General features: G+C 36.0%; 5 protein-coding genes across 5 annotated transcripts; 3 read left to right on the plus strand and 2 right to left on the minus strand.

The window, feature by feature from the left end:
* The first annotated feature begins 1,894 nt into the window (after nucleotides 1-1,894).
* Nucleotides 1,895-4,444, plus strand: LOC143532469 (oxygen-evolving enhancer protein 2, chloroplastic-like). Its single transcript, XM_077027507.1, has 4 exons — nucleotides 1,895-2,205; nucleotides 3,092-3,321; nucleotides 3,414-3,464; nucleotides 4,034-4,444. The coding sequence occupies exons 1-4, from the start codon at nucleotides 2,037-2,039 to the stop codon at nucleotides 4,292-4,294; spliced, it is 711 nt and encodes a 236-aa protein (XP_076883622.1). The 5' UTR covers nucleotides 1,895-2,036; the 3' UTR covers nucleotides 4,295-4,444.
* Nucleotides 4,445-6,834: 2,390 nt separating this feature from the next.
* On the plus strand, nucleotides 6,835-9,787 carry LOC143532487 (uncharacterized). The gene is made up of 6 exons (XM_077027524.1): nucleotides 6,835-7,400; nucleotides 8,163-8,261; nucleotides 8,375-8,552; nucleotides 8,821-8,918; nucleotides 9,082-9,143; nucleotides 9,440-9,787. The coding sequence occupies exons 1-6, from the start codon at nucleotides 6,951-6,953 to the stop codon at nucleotides 9,555-9,557; spliced, it is 1,005 nt and encodes a 334-aa protein (XP_076883639.1). The 5' UTR covers nucleotides 6,835-6,950; the 3' UTR covers nucleotides 9,558-9,787.
* Nucleotides 9,788-9,885: 98 nt separating this feature from the next.
* On the plus strand, nucleotides 9,886-13,952 carry LOC143532488 (uncharacterized). Its single transcript, XM_077027525.1, has 6 exons — nucleotides 9,886-10,586; nucleotides 12,241-12,343; nucleotides 12,838-12,903; nucleotides 12,987-13,166; nucleotides 13,260-13,356; nucleotides 13,754-13,952. The coding sequence occupies exons 1-6, from the start codon at nucleotides 10,052-10,054 to the stop codon at nucleotides 13,775-13,777; spliced, it is 1,005 nt and encodes a 334-aa protein (XP_076883640.1). The 5' UTR covers nucleotides 9,886-10,051; the 3' UTR covers nucleotides 13,778-13,952.
* Nucleotides 13,953-14,269: 317 nt separating this feature from the next.
* LOC143532489 (protein PAT1 homolog 1-like) lies at nucleotides 14,270-18,356 on the minus strand. The gene is made up of 5 exons (XM_077027526.1): nucleotides 18,216-18,356; nucleotides 17,704-17,855; nucleotides 17,347-17,403; nucleotides 16,873-16,954; nucleotides 14,270-16,761 (listed from the first exon to the last, which is right to left on the minus strand). The coding sequence occupies exons 1-5, from the start codon at nucleotides 18,268-18,270 to the stop codon at nucleotides 14,837-14,839; spliced, it is 2,271 nt and encodes a 756-aa protein (XP_076883641.1). The 5' UTR covers nucleotides 18,271-18,356; the 3' UTR covers nucleotides 14,270-14,836.
* A 2,456-nt stretch (nucleotides 18,357-20,812) lies between these two features.
* On the minus strand, nucleotides 20,813-22,521 carry LOC143532490 (aspartyl protease family protein 2-like). Its single transcript, XM_077027528.1, has one exon. It carries the CDS (start codon nucleotides 22,417-22,419, stop codon nucleotides 20,857-20,859), a length of 1,563 nt encoding a protein of 520 aa, XP_076883643.1. The 5' UTR covers nucleotides 22,420-22,521; the 3' UTR covers nucleotides 20,813-20,856.
* Between the last annotated feature and the right edge of the window lie 1,619 nt (nucleotides 22,522-24,140).

A 24,140-nucleotide genomic window follows, 5' to 3' on the forward strand; every position in this document is an offset into this window, starting at 1 on the left:
CCTAGGTCGTGATGAACCTTAGTTCGGTTTGATTTTATTTGGGATTATGTTTGTTATGGATTTTATGTGTTAAGTAAATTGTTGAGTTTAATTTAATTGATTAGTATGATTACTTGGTTTTGTTTACTAGGAATTATTGTTTCATATTGCCCTTGTTGATTGTTTCATATGATATGGTCTTGTTAGGTCATTTACTATGTGTTCTTGACTAGTTTGTGATTGATATCGATTAAAATCATAGAAACAATAAAATCAATTAAACAGATAAAAGTGAGCTGCTAGCCCAGAAAGCTGTAAAGTGATAGGCTATTGATAGATCTTTGTTTGTCAAGATTACTAGATTTAGTTCTTCGTAAGGAGTCCGTCTAGGTTTGATTGTCAGTTTAGTCTATTAAGTTAATTGAGTCTGCTTTGCTATCTTTGATTTCCGCGCTGTAAGGTAGGATTTCGTCATAAAGATACTTAGACATAAGTTATTAAATAACCGTAAGAAAGTTTAATTCATAAAACTGGTGAGTCTTAAAACTTGTTAGAAATCCATATGCGTCTTCTTGAAGTTCAAGGGTTTTGTTCGGGTTTTCTATCAATGGTCTATTTCATGATCTCAGTTTCATAATTTGAGTTTTCCATTTAATTAATAACCGTAACTTTGAGGATTCTAGCCTGAGTAGTTGTTTTTATCATCTGAATTAATATAAGCATTCTTAATTGTTTATTAGTTAAGTTAATTAGGTTTAAGTTTTATATTAAATTAATTAGTTTTAAGGTAATGATGATGTTTTATTATTATTTTATTAATTAAAGTTTGTTTTAATTATTTAATTATTAGTTTAATAATTAGTTTAATTAAGTAATCATTAGTAAATTTTAATTAATAGTTAATTATTTATTTAGAGTTTTATTAATTAGTTTAAAAACTTCCTCCTCAAATATTAATAATTAAATAGTCGTGTCTTGTAGTTGAGTCTTATTTGCTAGTTTCGTAATTTAAAGAATCACATGGATTCGATATTCGTACTTACTTAGTTGTACTTGAGTCGATTGGTACACTTGTCGGTTAGTAGTTTAAGGGTCTAGAGTATTACTTAGTGTCTAGTTTTAGCGTATTTTTATTTGACTACTTTTAGCACATCACAGGGCCATTGCCGCTAGATCAGCTAAGATTGTCGAAAGCCAGTTTCGATTAAACAAATCCAGTCATTGAAATTCACTCTTATCTTCTCCACTTCTTTCGTCTCTACCAACAATAATTCGTAATTGGCCATTAAACTACACTACAATAATGGGTTGGACGGTAGGCATGTGCCTACCATGGTATAACCCTATATCCGCTTCTAGTGTGTAACAAATGTGTTTCTCCCTATGTGGCTAAAGGTTGAAGTCTAATAGTGAACATATGTCAAAAGTTAGTAGTAGAACTAAAGACATTATTAATCTTTTTATCTTTACGTATATTATCTTTGCGGATTTAGTGATAGGGTAACTTTAAACACGAGATTTGGAACATTTAGGACGAGTATCCGTGTTTAGTGTTAGGTAATAACCAACTTGATTACTCAGAACAATAATACTTGTTTACCAAAGCAAAATTCATAGACAAATAATTTTAATTTTTTGATGGGTACTATGTCATTAGGTAAAAAAATAATATACTAATTCATATATCTAATTTTCATAGATAATAATAATAATAAAAATAATTAATTTAAAAAAACACATTTGTCAAGTACATAATTGTACCCCACCTTGCCGATAAGAGTGAGGTTGAAGATCATCTATGTCCAGTAGGCACTCAATGAAACCATGAAACCCTTATCCAAAACCACATCAATAATCTCATTCTCATCTTCTTCATCCCATTTCTAACCAACCGACCAACTCTTTTCTCTTAATTCATTCCTCAACACTTTCACTTATGCAATCACACCTTCAATAATCTCTTCACCACCACATTAACAATAACAATAACAATGGCTGCCACCTCATGCTTCTATGCACTCTCATCGTCATCATTATAATCTTCATCTTCACCTCGCATGCAGGCTTCTATCAAGCCCAGTCAACTCATCATTTGCCGATCACAGAAACGTGAAGAAGCAGTTGCTGACGAGTCAATCTCTCGTAGATTGGCACTCACTGTTCTGATCGGAGCAGCTGCTGTTGGCTCCAAGGTTTCTCCTGCAGATGCTGCCTATGGTGAAGCCGGTATGTTTCGGTTAAACTCTTAAGTGTGTGTAAATGATGGTGGAATTGTGAGATTGTTGTATTGATGTTTGTTATTAGGAAAAATGATAAAAATGTCCGTTTGAACAGTCAAAGTCAAGAAAATGTCTATTTGTCTGGAATTTACACAATCCACTACTTTTTAACATTACTTGACGAGATTTTTAATCAACCATATTCTGCTTCTTGTCCAAAAAGTCTAGTCGTAAGGCGCAAAAATTTCGTCGGAAGCCAAAAAAATATCATTAGAAGACGAGATAAATCTCGTCCATCGCCCAACAAAATCTCATTGGACGCCTACAAAACCCCCGTTGGCTCTGACGATTTCTTTAAAAAGAACTATGCTTTATGATGCTTGGCATAACCTTGTTGGTTGAAAATCTTGTTTGATGGGTATACAAGATTGAGGTTGCACATTATGCCAAAAATCTGGTCAAATTAATGAACATTTTGTTTACTGACTTACGCCGTCCATCACTAAACTAAATCTCATCGGACGCTTAAAACCACGTGACGGTTTTTTTTTCTTAAACTAAGCTTTATGATGCATGGTAGAATCTTGTTGGTTGAAAATCTCATTACGCAATGATTAAAAAGCATGCGGTGTCAAGATTGATGGTCCACATTTTATGAAAAAGCCGGTCAAATGAACATTTTGTTTACTTTAACCGGTCAAATGGACATTCTGGTCCATTTTACCTTGTTACAAGATGTGAGGAAGTATAATTAACTCATGTTTACATTTACTAATTAATTTCCTAATTAATTACGTTGCGTCTGATAATATCCAACTTTTTTGAAACTTGAGTTTGATGATCTAAATGGAAATGGTAATGCATGAGGAGTTTTGTGTGATTTGATTAAACACCCAATGTGTTCGGGAAGCAAAAGTCGACGGAGTTCACTCAGTATGATGGTCCGGGATTCAAGCTGTCGATTCCAGTGAAGTGGAACCCTAGCAAGGAGGTGGAGTTCCCTGGTCAGGTGCTAAGATATGAAGACAACTTCGATACCACAAGCAATCTTGCAGTCACGATTACACCTACTGATAAGAAATCGATCACTGACTATGGTACTCCTGAGGAATTCCTCTCCAAGGTACCTACTAATTTTATATCTGGAGGGTATATTTAGCCAACCATTTTAATTAAATAAAAATGCTAACCATTGCATTATTATTTCATTTTCAGGTTGATTACTTGCTTGGCAAGCAAGCTTACTTTGGAAAAACTGCCTCCGAGGTAAACCATCTTTGCCTTCATTTATGTATGTACGGTATCATTAGGGGATTAAACGAGTCAAACCGCTTGCGAGCGTATAAAATCGTCCTGCTAAAACCTTGAGTTTAGCTGAGCCGAGCCTAAATGATCTTGAGTACAAGCTTAAGCCTAAATATTAGCTCGTTTAATGAAAAAAATATGAGCATGGGCTTCACTTATCAAGCTTCTTATTCTTAAGATTTTTATTTAATATGTTAAACATATATTTACGTAACTATCATTATAATATATAAAACTTAAGTAACTAAAAATATTATCCTACATATAACAATTATACTTATATGTATAACTGTATATAACTAAATAAATAATAATGTGCCGAGTTCAAGTTTGGTAAATTACTCACAAGCCGAGCTGGAACCCTAGAAACATATATAGCTTGAAGCAAGCTGAGCTCGAGCATTAGTAAGTTAAATAAGCCAAGCTCAGTCTGGACTCAGCTTGTTTACGACTGATGATGTCACTTAAAGTGACCGTTTCAAATATTTTATTCCTGAAAAGTCTTTTTGTTCCTCCATGTGTATGTTTAGGGAGGATTCGAACAAGATGCTGTTGCAACTGCAAATATATTGGAAGTTTCAACCCCGGGGGTTAATGGGAAAAAGTACTACTTTTTGTCTGTGCTAACGAGGACAGCTGACGGAGACGAGGGCGGTAAACACCAGCTGATCACTGCCGCGGTGTCAAATGGAAAACTTTACATTCTCAAGGCGCAAGCTGGTGACAAAAGATGGTTTAAAGGAGCAAGGAAATACGTTGAGGGCAGCGCTTCATCATTCAATGTAGCTTAAGATTGAGCTTTGTAATTACGCCACACCTAAGAGCATGGATGGCGTTTATTTTGTCGTCGTATAATTCCTTGAGGTGTTTGTGTGTGTTTGTTAATGTGATTGTGGATAAACTGTCTAAAACTATATCAATATAAGGGCCTTTTGGATTTAGTCCATAAGTCACTTTGATTAGGACATTGCTTAATTATGCTACTTACACGATTTTGATTAGATTATTCGCGTAGCTGACATTCGAAAGCCTCGTTATCTACAAATAATGATCATATTCCTATCTATCTTCGCATGCCTCTCGGTTCATATACAAGAATTTAGAACTTAGTTTTCTAACGAGTGTTTGGCCGGGCTTGCTATTGAAAATCAACATAGAGTGTATTTTTGAAGGAGCTAACTTATCTTCTTGGTTTACAGGATATAGGCTTGAGAACATGGTCCATCAAAACACATAGAAATGAGAAAATCATAAAAGTTTTACCAATTTTTTTTCCTTTTTTATATAGCAATGTTTGAAAAACAACATTACCTATGTTCAACACATATATGTATCTACTTTTACTTACTGATCAGTCAACGCTTCATGTTGATTCTAAACCTTAGGATCAACGGTTAGTTTCGATCCTAGTTGTCCATCCTGTGGTTGATGGCTGTAGAGCTCCAATTGTATACATAGTTTCTCATACAAAATGTAAAAGGTGGGTGTAACCGTGTAAGTGCCTTGTACTTGAATCAATGTTTTGTACCCGAGTGCACTCTTTATTGGACCTGAGACTTAGACTATGCAATGTAGATACTGAATCACAACAATTGGTGATGATATAGCTGCCACGAGGGTCACACAGCGGTGAGGAAGATGGCCACCAATGTTGAGATCTTCATGGAGTGGCGAAGGCACAGTGAGGAAGAAGAGACGATGCGGCAGTGGTGCGGAGATCAGTGAATGCAAGCCATCCATGCCCGCTAGTCTTAACTACCAGACCAAGCTTTTTCCATAACTAGGCCTCTTATCAATATGTGTATATTAGGCTATGTGTAGTGGAGGGGCTACAAAATGGGGCGTTTTGTATCATGTGACGCCCAACAAATGGTGAGTTTTTGTTTTAGGGGTGTAATGGTGTTGTAGCCCAATATATATATATATATATGTGGGGGTGTTTGGGATTCCTTATTTTGCCTCCTTAACTTTTCATTAAGTTAATAAGTTACAAAAGTGTAACTTATAAAACTTTTTCTCTCACACTATAAACAATCTCAAACACTTTATTACTTTTTAAAAAGTTTATAAGGTATAAGTTGGTGAAAATAAGCAATCCCAAACACCCATTACACACACACGCACACATATATATATACATACATGTATATATATACCACACACAACACAATATAATAATAATAATCTTCGAGGCCGGCGACAAAAAACTCATCCCCCCCTTTTATCGCCTAGGGGGACGGTGTTCCCTTCAAATACTGTCCTAAATCGCCCCTCAAAATTGTTCATTACGGATACCCTTAAAATTGGGTTCTTCTCAATTACATTAATACCAAAAAACCAAATTTAATATGTATGTATAAATAGTCATATATCTTTTATTCGTCTCAAACAATAAAAAACAAAGAAATGTTCCAATCATGGCTGCAAACAATAACAAATTCTAATAAATCATTTACATTTTAATTCTTAAATTTATTTAAATGTTTATACTAACCCTCTCATTATCTCATATAATACTCTTCGTGAAATATACATCTCAAATCACGTTTTACACTAGGATGGAAAACGAATACAAACCCAACAAGCATTTGCAAACTGAAAACTCGAAAAATTTAACACATGTAATAGAATGAATATTCATGTAAAAAATCAGGTATTTGTTTAGTCTAAAAATTTTCATGGATATGTAACAAATATATCATATAATATTTATGATACCAACCCAAACACCCGAAGCATGCATACATATTTACTTGAATCATACATGTTCCTTTTCATCTTTAAAACCTTAAAAATGCATTTGAATATCTTAACTTTTTACAAATCAACAACTACATCCAAGATTGTAGTAGTCACTAGTAGGTCGATAAAGTGAGTACTAGCGATTAATCAAAATTAGTCAGGATTAATCAAATCAGATTTTTATGTATAATTTTCAGTTTATATATAAACACATTTTAATGTAATTTTCAGTTTTATATATACATAACACATATTTTGTCTAGAAATTGGCTGAAATCTTGCTAAAAACTGCTTATTTTAGCCGAAAACTTGTCGGAAACCGCTGATTTTGCCCGAAACTTTGCCAAAAAAAACCAACTAGATCTATATAATCACGATTTTGGCCGGATTTTACCATTGACCGACTATTTAACCGATCTGGTCAAAATTAATAAGTGAAGTAAAGACAAATGATTAATCAAGAATTAATCGACTCCTAGTCAGGATTTTAATCGACGAGTCGTTAGGGGGGGGGGCCATGTTAGCCTTTCCTGAAGCCCAAAACGCAGTGTTTATGTTTTGTAACTAACGCCCGTGCCCAAACCCAACTCTTACACAGCTCACAGCTGACTACTACAGTGCAGTACCACCGTATCCAACCGGAAACACTCGCCGGAGAAAGAAGATAAAATAATAATAATAATAATAATAATAATAATAATAATAATGTCTAGCGCTTACGGATATCACTCCATCTGTACCGCCGCAACCACTTCGACACAATCAAACTCACTAACCACCAAATTCGCAACCTCTATCACTCAATCCAACTCCTTATCTCTCCAATTGACTCCACCAACCTCTTCTCGTCGTGCTCGGCTCGTTTCGTGCACCGCCGCGAGGAGTAGCGTAAACCCTAGGGAACCGAAGAAGAAGGAGGATGACGTGGAGGAAGTGGAAGTGGAAGAGGATATGCCGTGGATACAAGAGAAGGCTTTGGATGCTGTTGAGTTTACTGGCTCAGTAGTGCAGGCGCTTCCTGGACCTAGGGTTGGTAATTCGTCCGTTCCGTGGGTTCTCGCTGTTCCGTTGGCTTACGTTGGAGTTTCGTTTGTCGTTTCGGTTTATAAGACGGTTCGGAAACTTACTTCGCCTAAACAAGCTCGCCGTAACCTGGTGAGTGAGTATGTTGATTGAAGTGATGAATGTTTTATATTATCTCAATACCTATTAGCTACTACTACAAATTAAAGTAGAATGAGGCATTAGCATAGCACTGAATTCGTAACATTGTATAAGCATGTCATATTTATATTCTACAAAAGAAAGTAATAGATCATAGATGGTCATCAACAACATATTCTCAATAGATGAATAAACTGTTTCATAGGGAACATTCAGATGTGATTTTAGTATATCTTGATCCCTGCATAAACTCCGCTTTTAATGGTAACCTATGACTTCTGTATACTATCTGTTTTTCGTATGCTCACTGAAAAAAAAAGAGAGAGAACACTTTCTCTCTACGCCCCCAAAAAATTATGTTTGACTTTACACGGTGTTTAAAAAAACTTTCGATTTTGATGATCAAACACTTAAATATTCTTAACAAGTCAGAATTGAGAAAGCTTTTGGACCACAATTGATTTCACCAATATCCTATTACTTTAATATTGTTGTAGGAAAATAGGTACACTTGGAAAGGAACCCTTCTGAAATAAAAATGTTGCATTTTTGTTGACAACCGAAAACAGAAAATGTTGCATTTATATTAGGTGAAAGGAGTGTTGGTAGCACTTAGAGAAAGTAAGATTGTGATGAAGATGTAACACAGATAAAGCTTGTTTGCTTTTATGTTATTTAATTAATTGGCCAGTAATTTCCTGAACGCTACTTAATAATGCATTATTGAACAACTAAGAAGATATATTTTTTCAGGTCGGTAAAAATGCAGAGCTATGCAGATCAATAGATGAGTTATTTGAGAAAAAAGGGAATGGAGTACAGCAACAAAGTTTAAGGGGACTGATACAGAAGGTGATGTACATTCAACGTTGTGGTGCACACTGTTCTTATACCTCTGCCAAATAATTAGAAATAAGTGTTTAATCAGGTCCAGCAAAAAGAATATTTTTTTTTTCCATATGCAGACTGGCTTCAGCGCAGGAGAAATTTTGCGTAAATACATCCGGTATTCCTTGAATGAAAAGCCATTCAACCCACAACTGGTTGCAGCATTGATTCAACTCAGGAAAGCAACAATGTTGGATGATTCTCAAGTTGCTGAAATTCTGAATGAAATTTCCAGGCGAATTGTTAAAGATTATGGTACAAATCTTCTGCTATATTATGCAAACATGAAAATTATAATCCCATGCAAGTCATATTTTTTATTTTTCTCTAACAAGTAGCTGAACAAAGTACACATAAAATGAAAATGTTAACATATATAAGTATATAACTTATAAAGTATATCTGTGTATTTATCAAATTTGTCTACTAAAAGGTAAATGTGTTACCTAAAACTCAAATAAGACTAATTTTAAATCAAATGTGTGTATAATTGTCTTCTCATAATGGTTCTTCCATGTTGCAGGTCCAGTTGTCATGGATACATCGGGGTATTCTGAAAAGGGCTTAAGGAGAAAGCTTGCTGTTCAAGCTCTCTTTGGAAAGATTTATTATCTTTCAGAGGTAAAGTTAATAATAAGTGATTGTTTCTTACTTGTGTAAGTCTTAAGTAGTTAATGTGATTAAATTAGGATGGGAAGTCGATAATGATATAATTGATATTTTATGGAATATTATGCACTTTAATTATATTCTTATTTTAATCCATACTTATGTTCTGTTTCAGCTGCCCGAGTTTTGTGCAAGAGACAGCTCCTTGATAGTGAAAGAAATATTTGGTGCTGCAGAGTAAGCATCTTTTTTTTACAGTAAACATTTTTATCCATTTTATATAAATTTATAAAAAGTGTAAATTTTGCCAAGCATACTAGCAAAAAAAGAAAGGCGATTAAAAAGGTTTTTATGTATATACATATAATTTGGACCGCTTCAGCCCCTTTAGTTAAGTCCTTCAGTTTGGCCTATTTGACCTGTTAGAGGTGAGACCAAATCAACCTGTATATAGGTAACCAGGTTGGCTGGTTAATTTGCCATGTTTACGTTTGTCGAACTAACTAGTGGTGTTTGGTTAATGAATTTGGCAGTGAGGATGCTGAAAAGCTTCGGTTGCATACAGTTGCAGAAGCTGGCGATATGGATTCACTAGAAAAGATGGTTGATGGTTCAGATTCAGAGGATTCGGGTGAAAGCTCAAGCTCTTAATTAGGTTTGGGTTTTGTAAGATTTGAGAGAGAGATAACCCTTTATGCGGCTCAAAGTTTTAATGTAATAATTTCATTAACAAAGTGCATTTGTGCTAAATTCTGCTTAATTTTTCTTTTCATCCATAAAGTTACAATCTTAAAATATTTGAGGTCAGTCCATGTATTGTATTTGAGGCCTACATTATGAAAAAACTGATGTGTAACAATTTTTTTTAGTTAAGAACCTACATATTTTACCCTGGTTAATAGATTATAAATTAAACCGAAATAATTAAATTTATATGTTTTAATAAGAGATTATATTGTTATGATTAATAATAATAATAATAATAATAATAATAATAATAATAAATATTTGATTTTGGTTTTCATAGGAAATCTGCAAAACAGATCCACATGGGTGGGTTTGTGTTGAAAATCTTGATTCTTGTTCGTCTTCAATCATCCAAAATCTGAAACCTTGTAAGAGAGATTAATTGATTTAGGGATGAAATGGGCAAACTGTCCGTGATCATATACACAACGGTAGCTTTCCTCCTCGTCCTCCTCATCTCCCATTCCCCTGACAAATCCCCCAACCGCCGCCACCGTCGTCTCAAACTCCGCTCCAATTATTCATCCGCCGATCACCACCTCTCATTCGACCCTTTAATCGCCGACATGCAACGTAAACAAGACGACAAATTCTGGGAACAAACTCATTATAAATCACAACAATTGGAACCGGAATCCGCTCCTGGACTGGAATCTCAACCCGAATGGGAAGACTTCATTGGCGCTGAGGATTACTTGAATGATGAACATAAGTTTAACATTACACATCGGTTGGTCTTGTTGTTCCCCAGGATTGATGTGGATCCTGCTGATGGGTTTGTGACTGAACATGAGTTAACTGAGTGGAACCTCGAGCAATCGCAGAAGGAAGTGCTGCACCGGAGTCAAAGGGAGATGGAATTGCATGATAAGAACCATGATGGGTTGGTTTCTTTTAGTGAATATCAGCCTCCCTCTTGGGATCGTGATTCAGGTAATGGATGTTTTAGTGTAATTGGATTGACTTGTTGACCAATGTAAATCATAATATTTATCAAGCAAGTCAGTTAAGAGGTGTGGGGTGCACGCTTGTTTGAGTTTATTATGTTCTTTAGTATTAGAACCTCACCGGTTCTTAGGGGGATCCAACATTCCAACGGGGTCCGGGAGCAGTGCCCCTAGAAGAAGGGTTCAAGGGGCGGCAACCCCCGACTAGGGTCGAGCTTGGAAATTTTTAATTTTGACAATTGTTGCTTAAATTAATCGCTTGGTTTTTTGACATTTTGAAATTCGATGTCAAAATGGGCACAATTCTAAAGCAATCGGATTTTCACATTGGATCCGGCCCTGTCTTTGCTTATGCGGCTTGATTGTCGTCTTGTTCATACTATTTCTGAGTTTTTATTCGATTGGAAAATTCAGTAGAACAACCCAATTATTTCGATTTGAATGTGTTTCACGACCAGTGGCAGAGCCACATTGACTACACCGGGTTCGGTCGAACCCGGTCTTTTCTCGGTTTTATATACAGCCTGTAATGTGTAACTAACAAGCGAACCCATTCTTTTTCAGTGAACGAACCCGGCATCATTTAAAAAAAAACATTCGAACCCACTAATTTAGGGATGAGCAAAACAGGTACTGGTGTATCGAATTGATACCAAGTTTTTGAGTTTCCGATACCGCTACAGGTATATCCCAAATTCCGCCTTCAATACCGGTACTGAACCGAACATTTCATTACTGGTATCCGCTCATCCCTAAATTTTAGTTAAAAAAGTTTTTAGTAATGAATATTTCTTTTATAAAATATAAAAAATTTAAAAAAACTATAAAAATTAATAACAAACATTATAAATTGGCCAATAAAAACCCACATATATATCATAAAAAAAACCCAAAATAATTAATAGAATTGATCAACAAACCCAACCCAATTAACATTTTTAAACATAATACCTAAATAAAAATCAAAAACAAAAACAAGACCAACCAACTTCTGTTTCTATATATCAACCAGGAGAGTACGTTCTTTGTCTCATCGTCTTCGCTAGTTCGCCTCGGGGCTTCAACCATCGCCTCATGACCTCAGCACTCATCACTCATGCGCTCATCTAACGGAGTTCAACCAGACAACAACGGCTCATTGACTCTTTCTTTTTATTTAATATGACTTTGTGTATTTTTGAATGTTAATGATGTGCTTTTGTTATGATAGTGATTTGGCTCTTTATTTATCTGACCGAATGACCGACCCGACTCATCCCGGCCCAAAAACTTTGGCGCGGGAAAAGAATAGAGCACCAAAAAGTCTCGAACCCATAGGGAAAAATTTCTGGCTCCGCCACTGTTCACGACTCTCAGATTATCCAGACTTTATATCTTACGAATCCCAAACAGAGTGGAGGGATTTCTAGTATTGATTTACATGTGTGTTTCCTTTATGAAAAAAAATAGAGATGAACAATCAAAAGCTGAAAAATGGACTTGAACCATTGAATGAAGGAATCCTTTAGTTTGTTTATTTATTTATATAGTTTTAAGGCCTAGCTTCTGATCTTCATAAAGCTTTGTAGTAATATTAAACTATACTCTGTATGTTTTTCCATATTTGAATGTTCACTTAGAATTCTCTATATTGTCACTAGATAGTAATTTATTTGGGTATGATATGGGTTGGTGGAAAGACGAGCATTTTAACGCATCTGACTCTGACCGGGATGGTTTTCTGAATATAACCGAATTCAACGAGTACGTTATCTTCTTTTTTATAAGTATTTGAATTTGTAGCTTCGTATTAATTTGTGCCTCTTCGCCCTGCTTGCGGTGCGCGCATATAATGTATATATGTGTGAACCCTCGGGTGGGCAAAAGTAAAATTGCACTAATTTTAACGTTATTTTACTAATCTCGTGAAAATAACGTTAAAAGTGGCAGAAGGTTAATCAGGCATCATGTGGTGGCGTTGATAGCCGAAAGACAATGGTACATGCACCAATCAGCCGGTGTCCCGATGATTGAGTGCTATGTGCCTTATGTCCAAGGCTTGATGCAAAACTACTATCGAGCCGGGGGTCTCATCGGAAGCAGCCTCTCTATCCCTATGGGGTAGGGGTAAGGCTGTCTACATCTTACCCTCCTCAGACCCTACCATAGCTTGGCTATTGGTGGGATATACTGAGTACGATGATGATGATGATGATGATGATGATGTATTAATTTGTGCCTCCTTTTGTGATATATAGCTTTCAGCATCCTGCAGACACTAAGAATCCAAGACTGCTTCAGTGGCTGTGCAAGGAGGAAGTAAGGTGGCACGCTATATAAATTTTCACTTAAAACCGCACATAATACATATGTGTATGCAATGATAAATTATGTTGATTTGATGCAGGGAAAGAGATACTGACAAAGATGGTCGGTTGAATTTTAAAGAGTTCTTCCATGGATTATTTGACATGGTGAGAAACTATGATGAAGATGCGCAAAATTCGTCTTCACAAGAATCTTCTAATGATTCATTGGAATCTCCAGCCAGAAGTTTTTTTTCCAAGCTGGACAAAGATGGGGACGGGTAAATTTAGGCTTATTTAAATTACGAACCTTTTAATGATTTTGTAGTTCCAATGACAAGAATGTTTGATGAGGCTAAGGTTTGTTGTTTTAGATACTTGTCTGATATGGAACTGCTACCTATCATTGGTAAGCTTCATCCAACCGAGCGGTACTATGCTAAACCGCAGGCAGATTATATTATATCACAGGTATAAGCATGTTAAAGATTCGTGTCTTATATTCTTCACTTTGTATTTATGCGGGTTAAAGCGGGCCTTTAAAGTGAACTTGTAAATGAAAATCTTCTTACGGACTATATGATTATAATGGTGATATAATTGGAACTACCAAAAAGAAAGAATGTTAAAACAGAACGGGTTGAACAGTCAAAAATTGTATTTGACAAGTGTTCAGTTTTCTACAATAATATATTCATCACACATGCCAGACAACTTTTGGCCCGATTCAACCCGTTATATTTTAACCTACTTTCTTTTTGTATTTGACACGTTAAAAAGTTACAACCCAAATTAATCTGCTCTTATATCAATGAGTTGGAATTGCTACAACTAGCTTCAAATCCTGAATTATGTAATTTGACTTCAGGCTGATGCAGATAAAGATGGGTGATTATCATTGACTGAAATGATCGTTAGTCCATATGTATTTTATAGTGCTATCTTTAACGAGGATGAAGATGAAGATGAAGATTATGAATACCACGAGGAGTTCCGTTAGATGACTACATTTATTTGGTGTATGGATATAATATTATAGTGTTCAGTGACGTTCTTCGTTTGTAATAGCTAGGTTCTATAGCAATTTGATGTCGTTTTTCCTACTTTTAACTTACTATCGCACCTTAGGTATGATCCACATTAGCAAACATTTTTTGTCCGTTTTAACGAATATCATGAAGCAGAAAACATGGTTTTCAGTTTAAGCTTTATACCGTGCATGCTTTTGCTCTTACATGTTCATAATAGTCCTATTGTAATCCTTTATGTTCTACTACTTTGCATGATTCATGACAATACTTTTCTATAGTTTATATTAAATGTTCATTTTTTATTTTAGATAATTCTAAAAGGAATATGTTATTAGAATGATGTATCATATCATTAGTTTACTCACTTTAGAACAGTCACACTATCCCTTAGGATAGAGATAATGTTTGCCTTCATCTCGCATCTCCATACCCTACGCTATAAGCGGGATATTATTAGATACGTTCATTTGTTTATCATTGAACTGTCTAACAAGTTTGAATATGAGCATCGCTGTCTCAATGAGCAACAAAAACAAAAGGAACCGAACGCAAAGTTTTAACATTCAAAAGCAGTTACGACCAAGATTCTAATGAACGAAACCAGGAGCGCCAATAAAACATGCCTCCCCTTTCGACCCCCACTGGTGTACCCTTCTATCGTCTCTGTACACAAGTCATCCTGCTGGTTAAATTTCACTACACAACATAAACCAAATAACCAACTTCATTTCATGTCTCTTCATATTTAAACATCAAAGGTCAGTAACCATTATTTCAACCATTCACCAGCATCTACCACCAAAATGTAATCACATTCCATGCAGGACCAACATGAAACAAAGTATTTAAAACCTAAAGTTGTCATTTGTCAAGACACCATTTCTGACCATGGTACAATGTTTTCTGTAACATCCAACTCATCATCTCACCGACTCGGGGTTCACTTGCCCAACAGTCTCCCTATGACCGGCAACCTGCATTGATCGTTGCGAGAAGTTAACCAACATCTTCCTCTGATTATTATCGGTGTGTGGCAGACTAGCACGCAGAAGCTCAACCGGCATTTCCCTACTGATGGCTCCAGCCGCTTCTGTGCTCGGTGGGCCCCGTGTACACATAGCTTTTACTAAGCTGTCATACTTGCTTAAACAGTATTTTGTAAGCAGCCCAAAAAATGCATCAAATGAAGCTTGCCAAAGCTTCGGGTTTTGCAACCCAGGGTCGGTCAACCCTTGAGGATTACTTAACAACTGAGTGGCCCGATCCAAAACCGCTTTGAGAAGAACTGAAGCCCTGTCACCAGACGGGCTCCCGAGTGGCCTAAGTGGCGGCTGCTCTGGAGAACACACTACTGCTGCTAGACAAGCACTCAGAGAATTAAGATCCATTGACCCGATACAAATCGAGACTGTTTTAACTAGGCCAGAAACCGTCAAAGAAGCTTCACGGTCAGAAGGAAGACCACCAAATAGATACCTTAAATGACGGGAAACTGTCATGCATACAACACGTGCCAGCTCACTCTTCGGTGACAGAACTTTGAGATATTTTGAAATAAGTTTCTGACCCTTGGGAAGAGACACTATTCGTAAAAAGACAATATCGTCCTTAGGAGTTAACTCAACCGACTTTGACTTTTTCCCGAGCGGGTCAACGAGCTGAAGTGAGGTGGCCAACCCTTCTAGAAGAATCTGTCTTCTCTGTCTCATCTGAACACCATTATCTTGAGGCAGGTTAAACTGCAGGAGCCGATCAATGTCATCCACATCAAGAAGAACACAAAGGCAGTCCTCAACCATAATTCTGGCAGAAAACATCGGTTCTTGTTCTAATGATTTCCCGGGTGGTTTTACTTCAGTGCCAGCTGGCGGGTCAACTTCAAGAAGCGGCTGGGGCCTACGAATAAACGGAAGAGATACCCTTCCTAGAGCATCAATACTGATATTATTTTTAGATTCTGTACTGTTACGTGAGGATTTAGAATTAGATGGTGAATCTTTAAAATGAGCGGGACAGAAACGGTTTTTTGATTTTGAATCGGAACTTTTGGCAACACGGGCTTGGTGATAATAATCGTCTATATACGGGTCGTTGCTATGAGTTGCAGCATGCTGCAACTTAAGTATAGACTCAATCTCTTCAGAATTCATATATTTGGAACTAAAATTCACCTTAAATTTATCACTTTTTTTATTACCGCCATCAGATCCCTGGCGGGAAAGACGACCGCTGCCACCATGCCGAACGCTACCGCTTTTTTGAGTCTGTTTGGTTTTCTGATTACTTAAATGTAAAGGGCGAGAAGGGAGCGGGTACAGCTGAGGAGAGAAAGGACTAATCGGGTGATGATGTGGAGACATAAAATGAGGCGTTAGTGACCCGTTATGAAGCAATTTCTGCTGAAAAGTGTTGCTTAATAAACCCGCATGGTCAACATGTAACATTTGACCAGCCCAGTTGTTTTGAGGGTGTGAGTATCGGGAAAGGCCAGGAGGGATTAGGTGGGACCCACTTCCGTAATAACCCTGAGATCGATAAAGACCGCCAGTTAATTGCAGACTACTGTTATTATCTAAGAAGGATAACTGAGGGTTAGTGATGGTGGGAGAAAGATTCAGAAGATGTGAATGCTGATGTGGCAAGGAGAATGACGGGTCGGGTACTAAACCAGGTTCCCTGAAGAATTGAAGTTGTTCTTGAGGGTACGATGTGGCTCTGTATAGTGGCTTTGAATCAGAGTGAAGATGCGGTTGTGATGACCATCTTCTGTTTCCTTGGTAGTTTTCAGCGTCATGTTGATCCACCCAATCGGTAATTTCTTGTAACCATTCAGAAGCAGAGGAACCTGAAATTTGTTTAGTTAATTAACTGTACAGTTTACTATCATTATCATATATAAAGGATTCTACATGTATCATAAGAAAAAAAGAAGAATGTTAGCAACTTATCTACTCACTTTCCCTTGAAAAAGAGCCAGATCCTGACCCTCGGTCACCAATAACGCCAGGATGCCTGGGCCCACTAACTGTTCTGTTTAACTGAAAAAAAAGACATATTTACCATACTGCATTTACTTGCTTTTCAACAAAATTAAGAAGAATAAGAAAATAAACGATTAAAATAACAGCACCGAAACTTTGAAAGCTAAAAAAGATAAGTTTATCACCCAAAGTGTTTACATTAAACTTTAATAAAAAAAGTATTCAATAAGAATATAGCTTTTAAAAACTTATTTAATAGTTGATAGTGATACAAAAAGTATTTGTAAAGGTTACTGAGATAGAACAGAGAAAATGCTGATTGCAAAGACCAACTCGACAGGTTCGGACTTGCAATAAAATTATTCATAGCATTCAGTATGCAACCAATTTACTGGATTTAAAATTTAACTGAAATAATAAAAGCAGATATGTAGTTGAAGAAAGCTGACCTTTGAGAATATAGTAGACAGATCATCTAATTCTGATAGAGACCCAACCCCTGATTCCTGTTGTAGAAAATGAAAACAGAACCAGATTAAACAAAAGAAAATTGAGATGGATTAAGAATTCCGCATTCATTAATAAAAGTAAACATATAATGATATAAACATGGTTAAAAGGCAACTTTAGAAGTCAACATGACATAGCCGGCCTAAAATAACAAAACATATGACAACACCAAATGAACTATTCACAACTATAAACCATGAGATTTCAGTCCCGGATGCATAAAATAATACACGAAATTAGTAAACAGAATATGCAGTTGAATAAGTCAACTTGTAGAAAAACAAAAACAAGCATACCTCGTCTCTATCAAACAAACGGTATTCATCGTCTCCAGGTCCATTCAGAGGCTTATCTTCTTCTTCAACTTCCAAACAACCAAAATCATCAGCCTTATCCAAAATATCTTGACCGAAAAACGCATATTGATATGCATCAAAGACTTTTTCATCTACATTACAATTCAAAACAATTACTAAAGTAATCATCAAACCAATACACATAAACAACAAACCGTTTCCATAAACACAAAATCAAAACCAACAAATGCAGCTAACTATAAACCCTAATTTCCTATCTCCAAGATTCTTCAAAATTTCAATTTCTGTTCACACAAAAATCTTTAGTCCATAACCCGACCCGACCCGAATAAAACCAAAAATTGAAATAACAAGATAACATCAGCAACCCACAAAAGGGTTATGAATTAAAGATCTACTGAACCGAAATTGAAAGTGAAAAGTAACTAGCCCACGTAAATTGTTAATGAAGAAACCCTAGAAATGAAGAAAAAGAAAGCAGGTTAGCTTACTTGATGATAATGAAGCAGCAATGTTGGTGTTGGTATTGGTACCAGATCTCTGCATAGCTACCAACTGGAAGAAAGAGGAAATTTAGGGTTTAGAAGAGAAAAGAGAGAATCTTGGCATATGTATATATATAAAGTTAACGTTGTGTAATTGTTCTACTACGCAAAGCTAAAAGAGACGGGAGGAGGAACAACTAGTAAGTAAACATTACACTTTCTTTTCCTTTCTTTCTGCTACTAATATTATTATTATTATTGTAATTGTATATTTGTATTATACAATATACAATTTGTTGGATCTAAAAGCGTGGTTATGGACATTTATGAATATTGTTAAAAGAGTCAACACGTCTATTAATTCCTAAGAAAACCATTTATATCTTGCTATTAACTGTCTGTGCCTTTAAATATCCATTATACGATTCTTTTTAACAATACCCGAGTGAACGAGACCTTGTTTGTGTTCGTCCGTTAAGCTTTTCTCGAATAAATGGATAATTCACCAACACCCTAATTAACGAAAGTCTGTTTCCGTTCATTAAGGAATTGAGTCTGTCTGTGTCCGTTTGTTAGTATTGTAAACGGAAACTAATATACACTAAAAACACCAATGGACACTAATGAATTTAAGTGGACAAACAAACATAAACATGTCAAAATACTCATTAAGTCTGTTTGGTATGAGGTAATGGAATGAATGAAGGAATGGAATGAACGTTGTAATGGAATGAACAAAGGAATAAAATGAATTATTACCATTCCATTATCATGTTTGGTTACCATATATGAATGAAATAATTCTTTACTTTTTTTATTATTATTATTATTATTATAATTATTCACCAATGATAATAATTATTATCATTGGTGAATATTATTATTAGCAAATAATACTGATAAACATGCTCGTAAAAACGTTGAATAATAATAATTAATAATACTATTATTCATAATATCTAGTTTTTAAGACCCACGCCTTACAACAAGAGTATTTAACCAAATAAATGTACTCGTAAAAACGTTGAATCACACATGTACGTTGTGAAATGTTAACTTCTCAAAATTTAAATATAACAGTAATTCTAATATAATAATAGTTATAATATGTAAACTAATAAAAATATATCATTATAATAATATTGATAATATACAATAACTATAATATAAATAAATAATTATAATATAATATTAATATAATAAAAATACTAGAGATTATTATTATTATTATTAATTCATTCTATTCTTTGAATAAATGAAAAAACATCCCCTTTTAAAGGAATAAAAATCCTATAAATGGAAGGAGTTTCATTTCTTAAGAAAAAACTCATTTCATTAACACATGATAACCAAACATGTTTTAATTCATTCCCTTGAAATAATTAATTTCATTCCACCTTTTATTCCATTATACCAAACACTACCTAATAAACATTACACCACGTGATATCCAAAAAATAATTAACACTTAACATAACATAGTAACCAAACACATAATCATATCAAAATAATGTTTTGGTATTCAAAATTCATAAACTTCTAGTGTTTCACGAGAATTAAACTTCAAATTTTTCATTCTTCAAAGAATTTCAACATACACAACACTACTAAACGGACGTTACTGGACTTCCACGAACATTATTGAACGAACGCGGCATTTGTCCGTTTTTGTCCTTTAAGCTTACTAATAAATTTTTTTTCTCCGTATCCGATTTTTATTAAACGGACGAACATAAACGAACTTTCCACCGAACGGACAGCCGATGGTTCGCTTACAACCCTATTCATACTGGTTTTGATAATCTACGTCTAATTTATTTAGAAACACCACTGTGAAAAAAAAACCCCTTGAGTCAGGTTTCGAACCTAAAATTTTAAGATCACAGGTCTTAATTATTATGTTAGAAGTGTTTTGGATATGGATAGGACCTAACCTAAGGAGCTATGAGGTGTTGATTTACCAAGGACAAATGAACTCAAACCCAACCCACCTGCAATCTTTAAGATGGTTACCAGGTTGTGATTAATTTTAAAAATTTATGAGTGTGATTATATGGTATTATGTTAAACTTGGTCCGATTACTCGAAACATGTATACACATTTACCCGAACCACACCATTAACATTTTCTTTTGCCCTTTGAAAATATGATCTACTGATTCACTAATTTATAGATTTTTTTTTATTTTTAATATATGAATTTGGAATATTTAACTGGATACTTTTTAACAAGCTAATAGTTTCATACGATACATGAGTCCGACTATAGTATGTGACTATGTTCTATTGGTACAATTGTATGCATTTCTAAATCATGATTTAATAGTGTACCAAAATTGTAGATACATTAGAGAATATATTTTTTTAGCATGTGTTCATTTCTTGACCACAACCCACTATAACAATAATAAAACAGCATAGGAGAAAAAAGTCTAATCATAATAAATACAACACATTGAATTATTATGAACATATTATTGATGGATATTAAAAACAATTATATCTTCTATCAACTGTTAATCCTATTCTCCAGCCATTTTTAGACCAGAAAATTAAAAACTATACCTACCAAAAAAATTGTAACACCCCATTCCCGTCACAGGTCAATTAATTTATAAATTTCACGATATATATTTTGACTCTTGCGTTAAATATTCGCACAACTTGTTGGTGCAAACCCGAGTCTAGACTTGTTCATATCGTACATAATGTGGAAATTTTCCTGTTGATAATTCCCGATTATAGATAAAGCGGATCGAGGCGTTCCCAAAACCGCCAAACACACAATCTCTTCCGGTTCGAGCTCGATAAAGTAATTCACCACGGGAAAATTCCACACCGCCCCGTCACTAAATGAAATTGCAAACGATGGCAAATCGTTTTTGTAATCCATGAACCCCGACACATTGTAACAAGGTCCAAGTATCGGGACATCATTAACCAACGGGAATCGTTTCACTTTCTCCATAAACGATTTCTTGATGATGTCATACGCAGGATCCGCAAAGTAACTTAGAGTAGTACCCGAATCAATTATGGTCCCACCCGACCCATCTGACGATATATCCCATGTATTTTCGGGGATATCAAGCGTTACCCCGTCTACAATAACCGATTTAATATGAACATAATAGAAAACGTTGTCTTTGCCTCCAACAATCGAAGTAAAATTCAATTCCGGGTGGGTCAAAAGATTTTTATCCTCTCCAAATATCAACTTACTGCTCACACTCGAGTCACTGTCACGGTCAACAAGACAATAAGAAAACGAATGACCGTACAGTGACTGGAGCTGTGAAGCAAATGATAGCGGGCCCCGGCCCAGCCCAAGCAACCCAGCGGCCCCATGGAACAACCCGCGGTTCCAGTGACCGCACCCGAACATGACATTCTCAACCTTGACCTCCTCGTGCTGTTTATGCCCGTCAACGTTCGTGGTTAAGTTAACCGTGAACGTCTCGGTCGCAAAATCGCCCGTGGTGTTCGAACTATCACCATACCAATAATAATACGGGCACGATTCGGATTCGGACTCGGACTCGGGTTTACAAACTCGGGTCGGGTCGGGCGGTGAAACGAGGGTGCACCGGGGATCATGGCAGCTAATATTTCGATACGAAGAGGATTGATTCGGGTCGTAATGAGGCCCGGTTTGTTCGAAACAGTCGTGACACGGGGTACACTGAATCCAGTTTAAATCACTACCGGTGTCGAGTATTAACGAATAATGCTTAGGTGGCGTGCCGAGAAACACATCCATGAAGTACTCGCCGGAGCCTAGGGTTACACCGGACTTTAACGTTCCCATAAGTTTTCCGGCGTACGTCTCCGCCGCTGCTGGAGATTCAGCTTCTGGAAAAATGGGTTTTCCTCCGGCGTTAATATTATTATTATTATTATTATTGATGATTCTTTTGTGAAGCGTTTGAATTCTGGTGAAATCGGTACTAACGGGGGAGTTGAGTAATGAGTGTTTAGGTAGGGTTTGACCGGATGACCGGTGCTTGAGGTGGAGTTTGACCGGCGAAGTGAAGCCGCAGTCGGAATCGGAAGGGTTGGGCATTAGGATTCCGGCGAGAAGGGCGGAGTTGTTGAGACGTGTACGGGCATGATGAGATCCGGAAGCGGAGTTTAGAAAGAAGAAGATTAATATGAATAGGAATGATGATGATGATGATGATAAAGAAGGATTGAAGTTGAAGTACACCATTGATGGGTTATGAATTATTATCTGTTTGTTGTGGATTTGAGGGGTTTTATTTATGAGTTGTGAATTTGATATAATATAAAGTTTATTTATTTAGTTTGATTGATTCAATTGGAGACTGGTGGGAACCTCGCTTTGAGTTTGACTCTTGACTCTTCCAAAAAGAGTTGAACAGCAAGCACACAATTCACTTTTTAAACGTTCAAAGTTATTCAATTTAAATATGTTAATTTTTTATATAAACACACCAGGCCCACCTTATACAATCAGACATGTGTTAGCTTTATTTTTAACTGTCGGAAGGTTGTATAATGCAAAATAGATCTCGTTATGTGAATCGAGGACAATCCTATACGCCCGGAAACTTTTGCTTATACCCAAGCCTTATGAGTATGACCCTATACAGGTAAAACTCCGGTCAATGACATTCCTGACATCTCTATGCGGTATATGGTACTAAAAAAATTATACGAGTTGTATGACTTTATATGACTCGTATAGAAGGTATTTATGATGAGAGTATTTATAATCATTTTTCATATAATAACATAGCATGTAAATGAACGGTATAAATAAATAATACATGTGATAAGATTAATATTAATCTATATAGATGTTTGTGATGTTTCATTTAGATGCTATGTGTCATTGGTATTGCGTTATTTGTTTATATATCAGAGACATTATTTATCCGTGTTTTATTAGGATTGAATTTATTTTTTTATTGAAGTCGGCTCACCCTTTTAAAAGGGGTTTAAAACAGGTTTTAATCAAAGCCATTTTCCATCCCAATCGAGACTACCATACTGATCAGAATGAAGATATGTGAACTGGAGAAAATAAATAAGGATGAAAAGATGTGATTATTGAGAATAACCATCCAATGTATCAATACCACCCTATAAAGAATCATCCAAAAGGATGATCCTGATGTCACACTTTGTGGCCTTATACGTGAACTTTTAGTGAGAAGAAGAAAACCATTTCAAATCAAAACTATTTTGTTTTCTTTCTTTTTCTTTCCCCATAAACTGAGAAGTAAATGAAATAAAACTCTAAATAATGAGAGCCCTAAGACCATGTGTACTGTTAGCGTTGTGTCTAGCGTTTTGGGTGAAAACGCGGGGGGTACACCGCCCCCTCCTGCGTTATGATAATTTTTTTTTTGGTGCGTTGTATACAAAACGCGTATGGTGGCACAGAAATCAAAAAAACTAGCCGTTGGGTGGGTGGGTCTTGGAGCCGTTGAGATTTAAAAATATATATATATTAATTATATTTATACTATATAAACAAACCAAACTCATTTTTTTAACACACTCCTACTTCTATACCAATTTATATCTTTTACACAAAAATTTCTACCAAAATGTTTCCAAACAACAACCAAAATATTCTCGGTTTCGGCCAATATGCCCGTCAAGGCAACCAAAATCCACAACCGAACCAATCTACCGCCCCGACGCCAACCGTACCCGTCCCGCAAATTTATGACCCGCAAATGGCCGCGTACATTGCACTTCTACAAAGCTCTATGCCAAATGCGGTGCCCGGTTTCCAAAACCCAATGACAAACATTTTTGCGGGTTCGGGTTCCCAACCCGCCCCGGAGACCCAACCCGAGGTCGAGTTCGTGCCGGAGACACAACCCGAGGGCGGTTCGAGCCAACGCGGACGTTCGAAAAAACACGCAAAGAAGCCCGCCGGTGAACCTCGGGTTAAAA

Source organism: Bidens hawaiensis, unplaced genomic scaffold (assembly GCF_021521415.1).
Source record: "Bidens hawaiensis isolate Kalapana, Puna unplaced genomic scaffold, B.hawaiensis_p1.1 tig00009447_1, whole genome shotgun sequence".
Lineage (NCBI taxonomy): Eukaryota > Viridiplantae > Streptophyta > Magnoliopsida > Asterales > Asteraceae > Bidens > Bidens hawaiensis.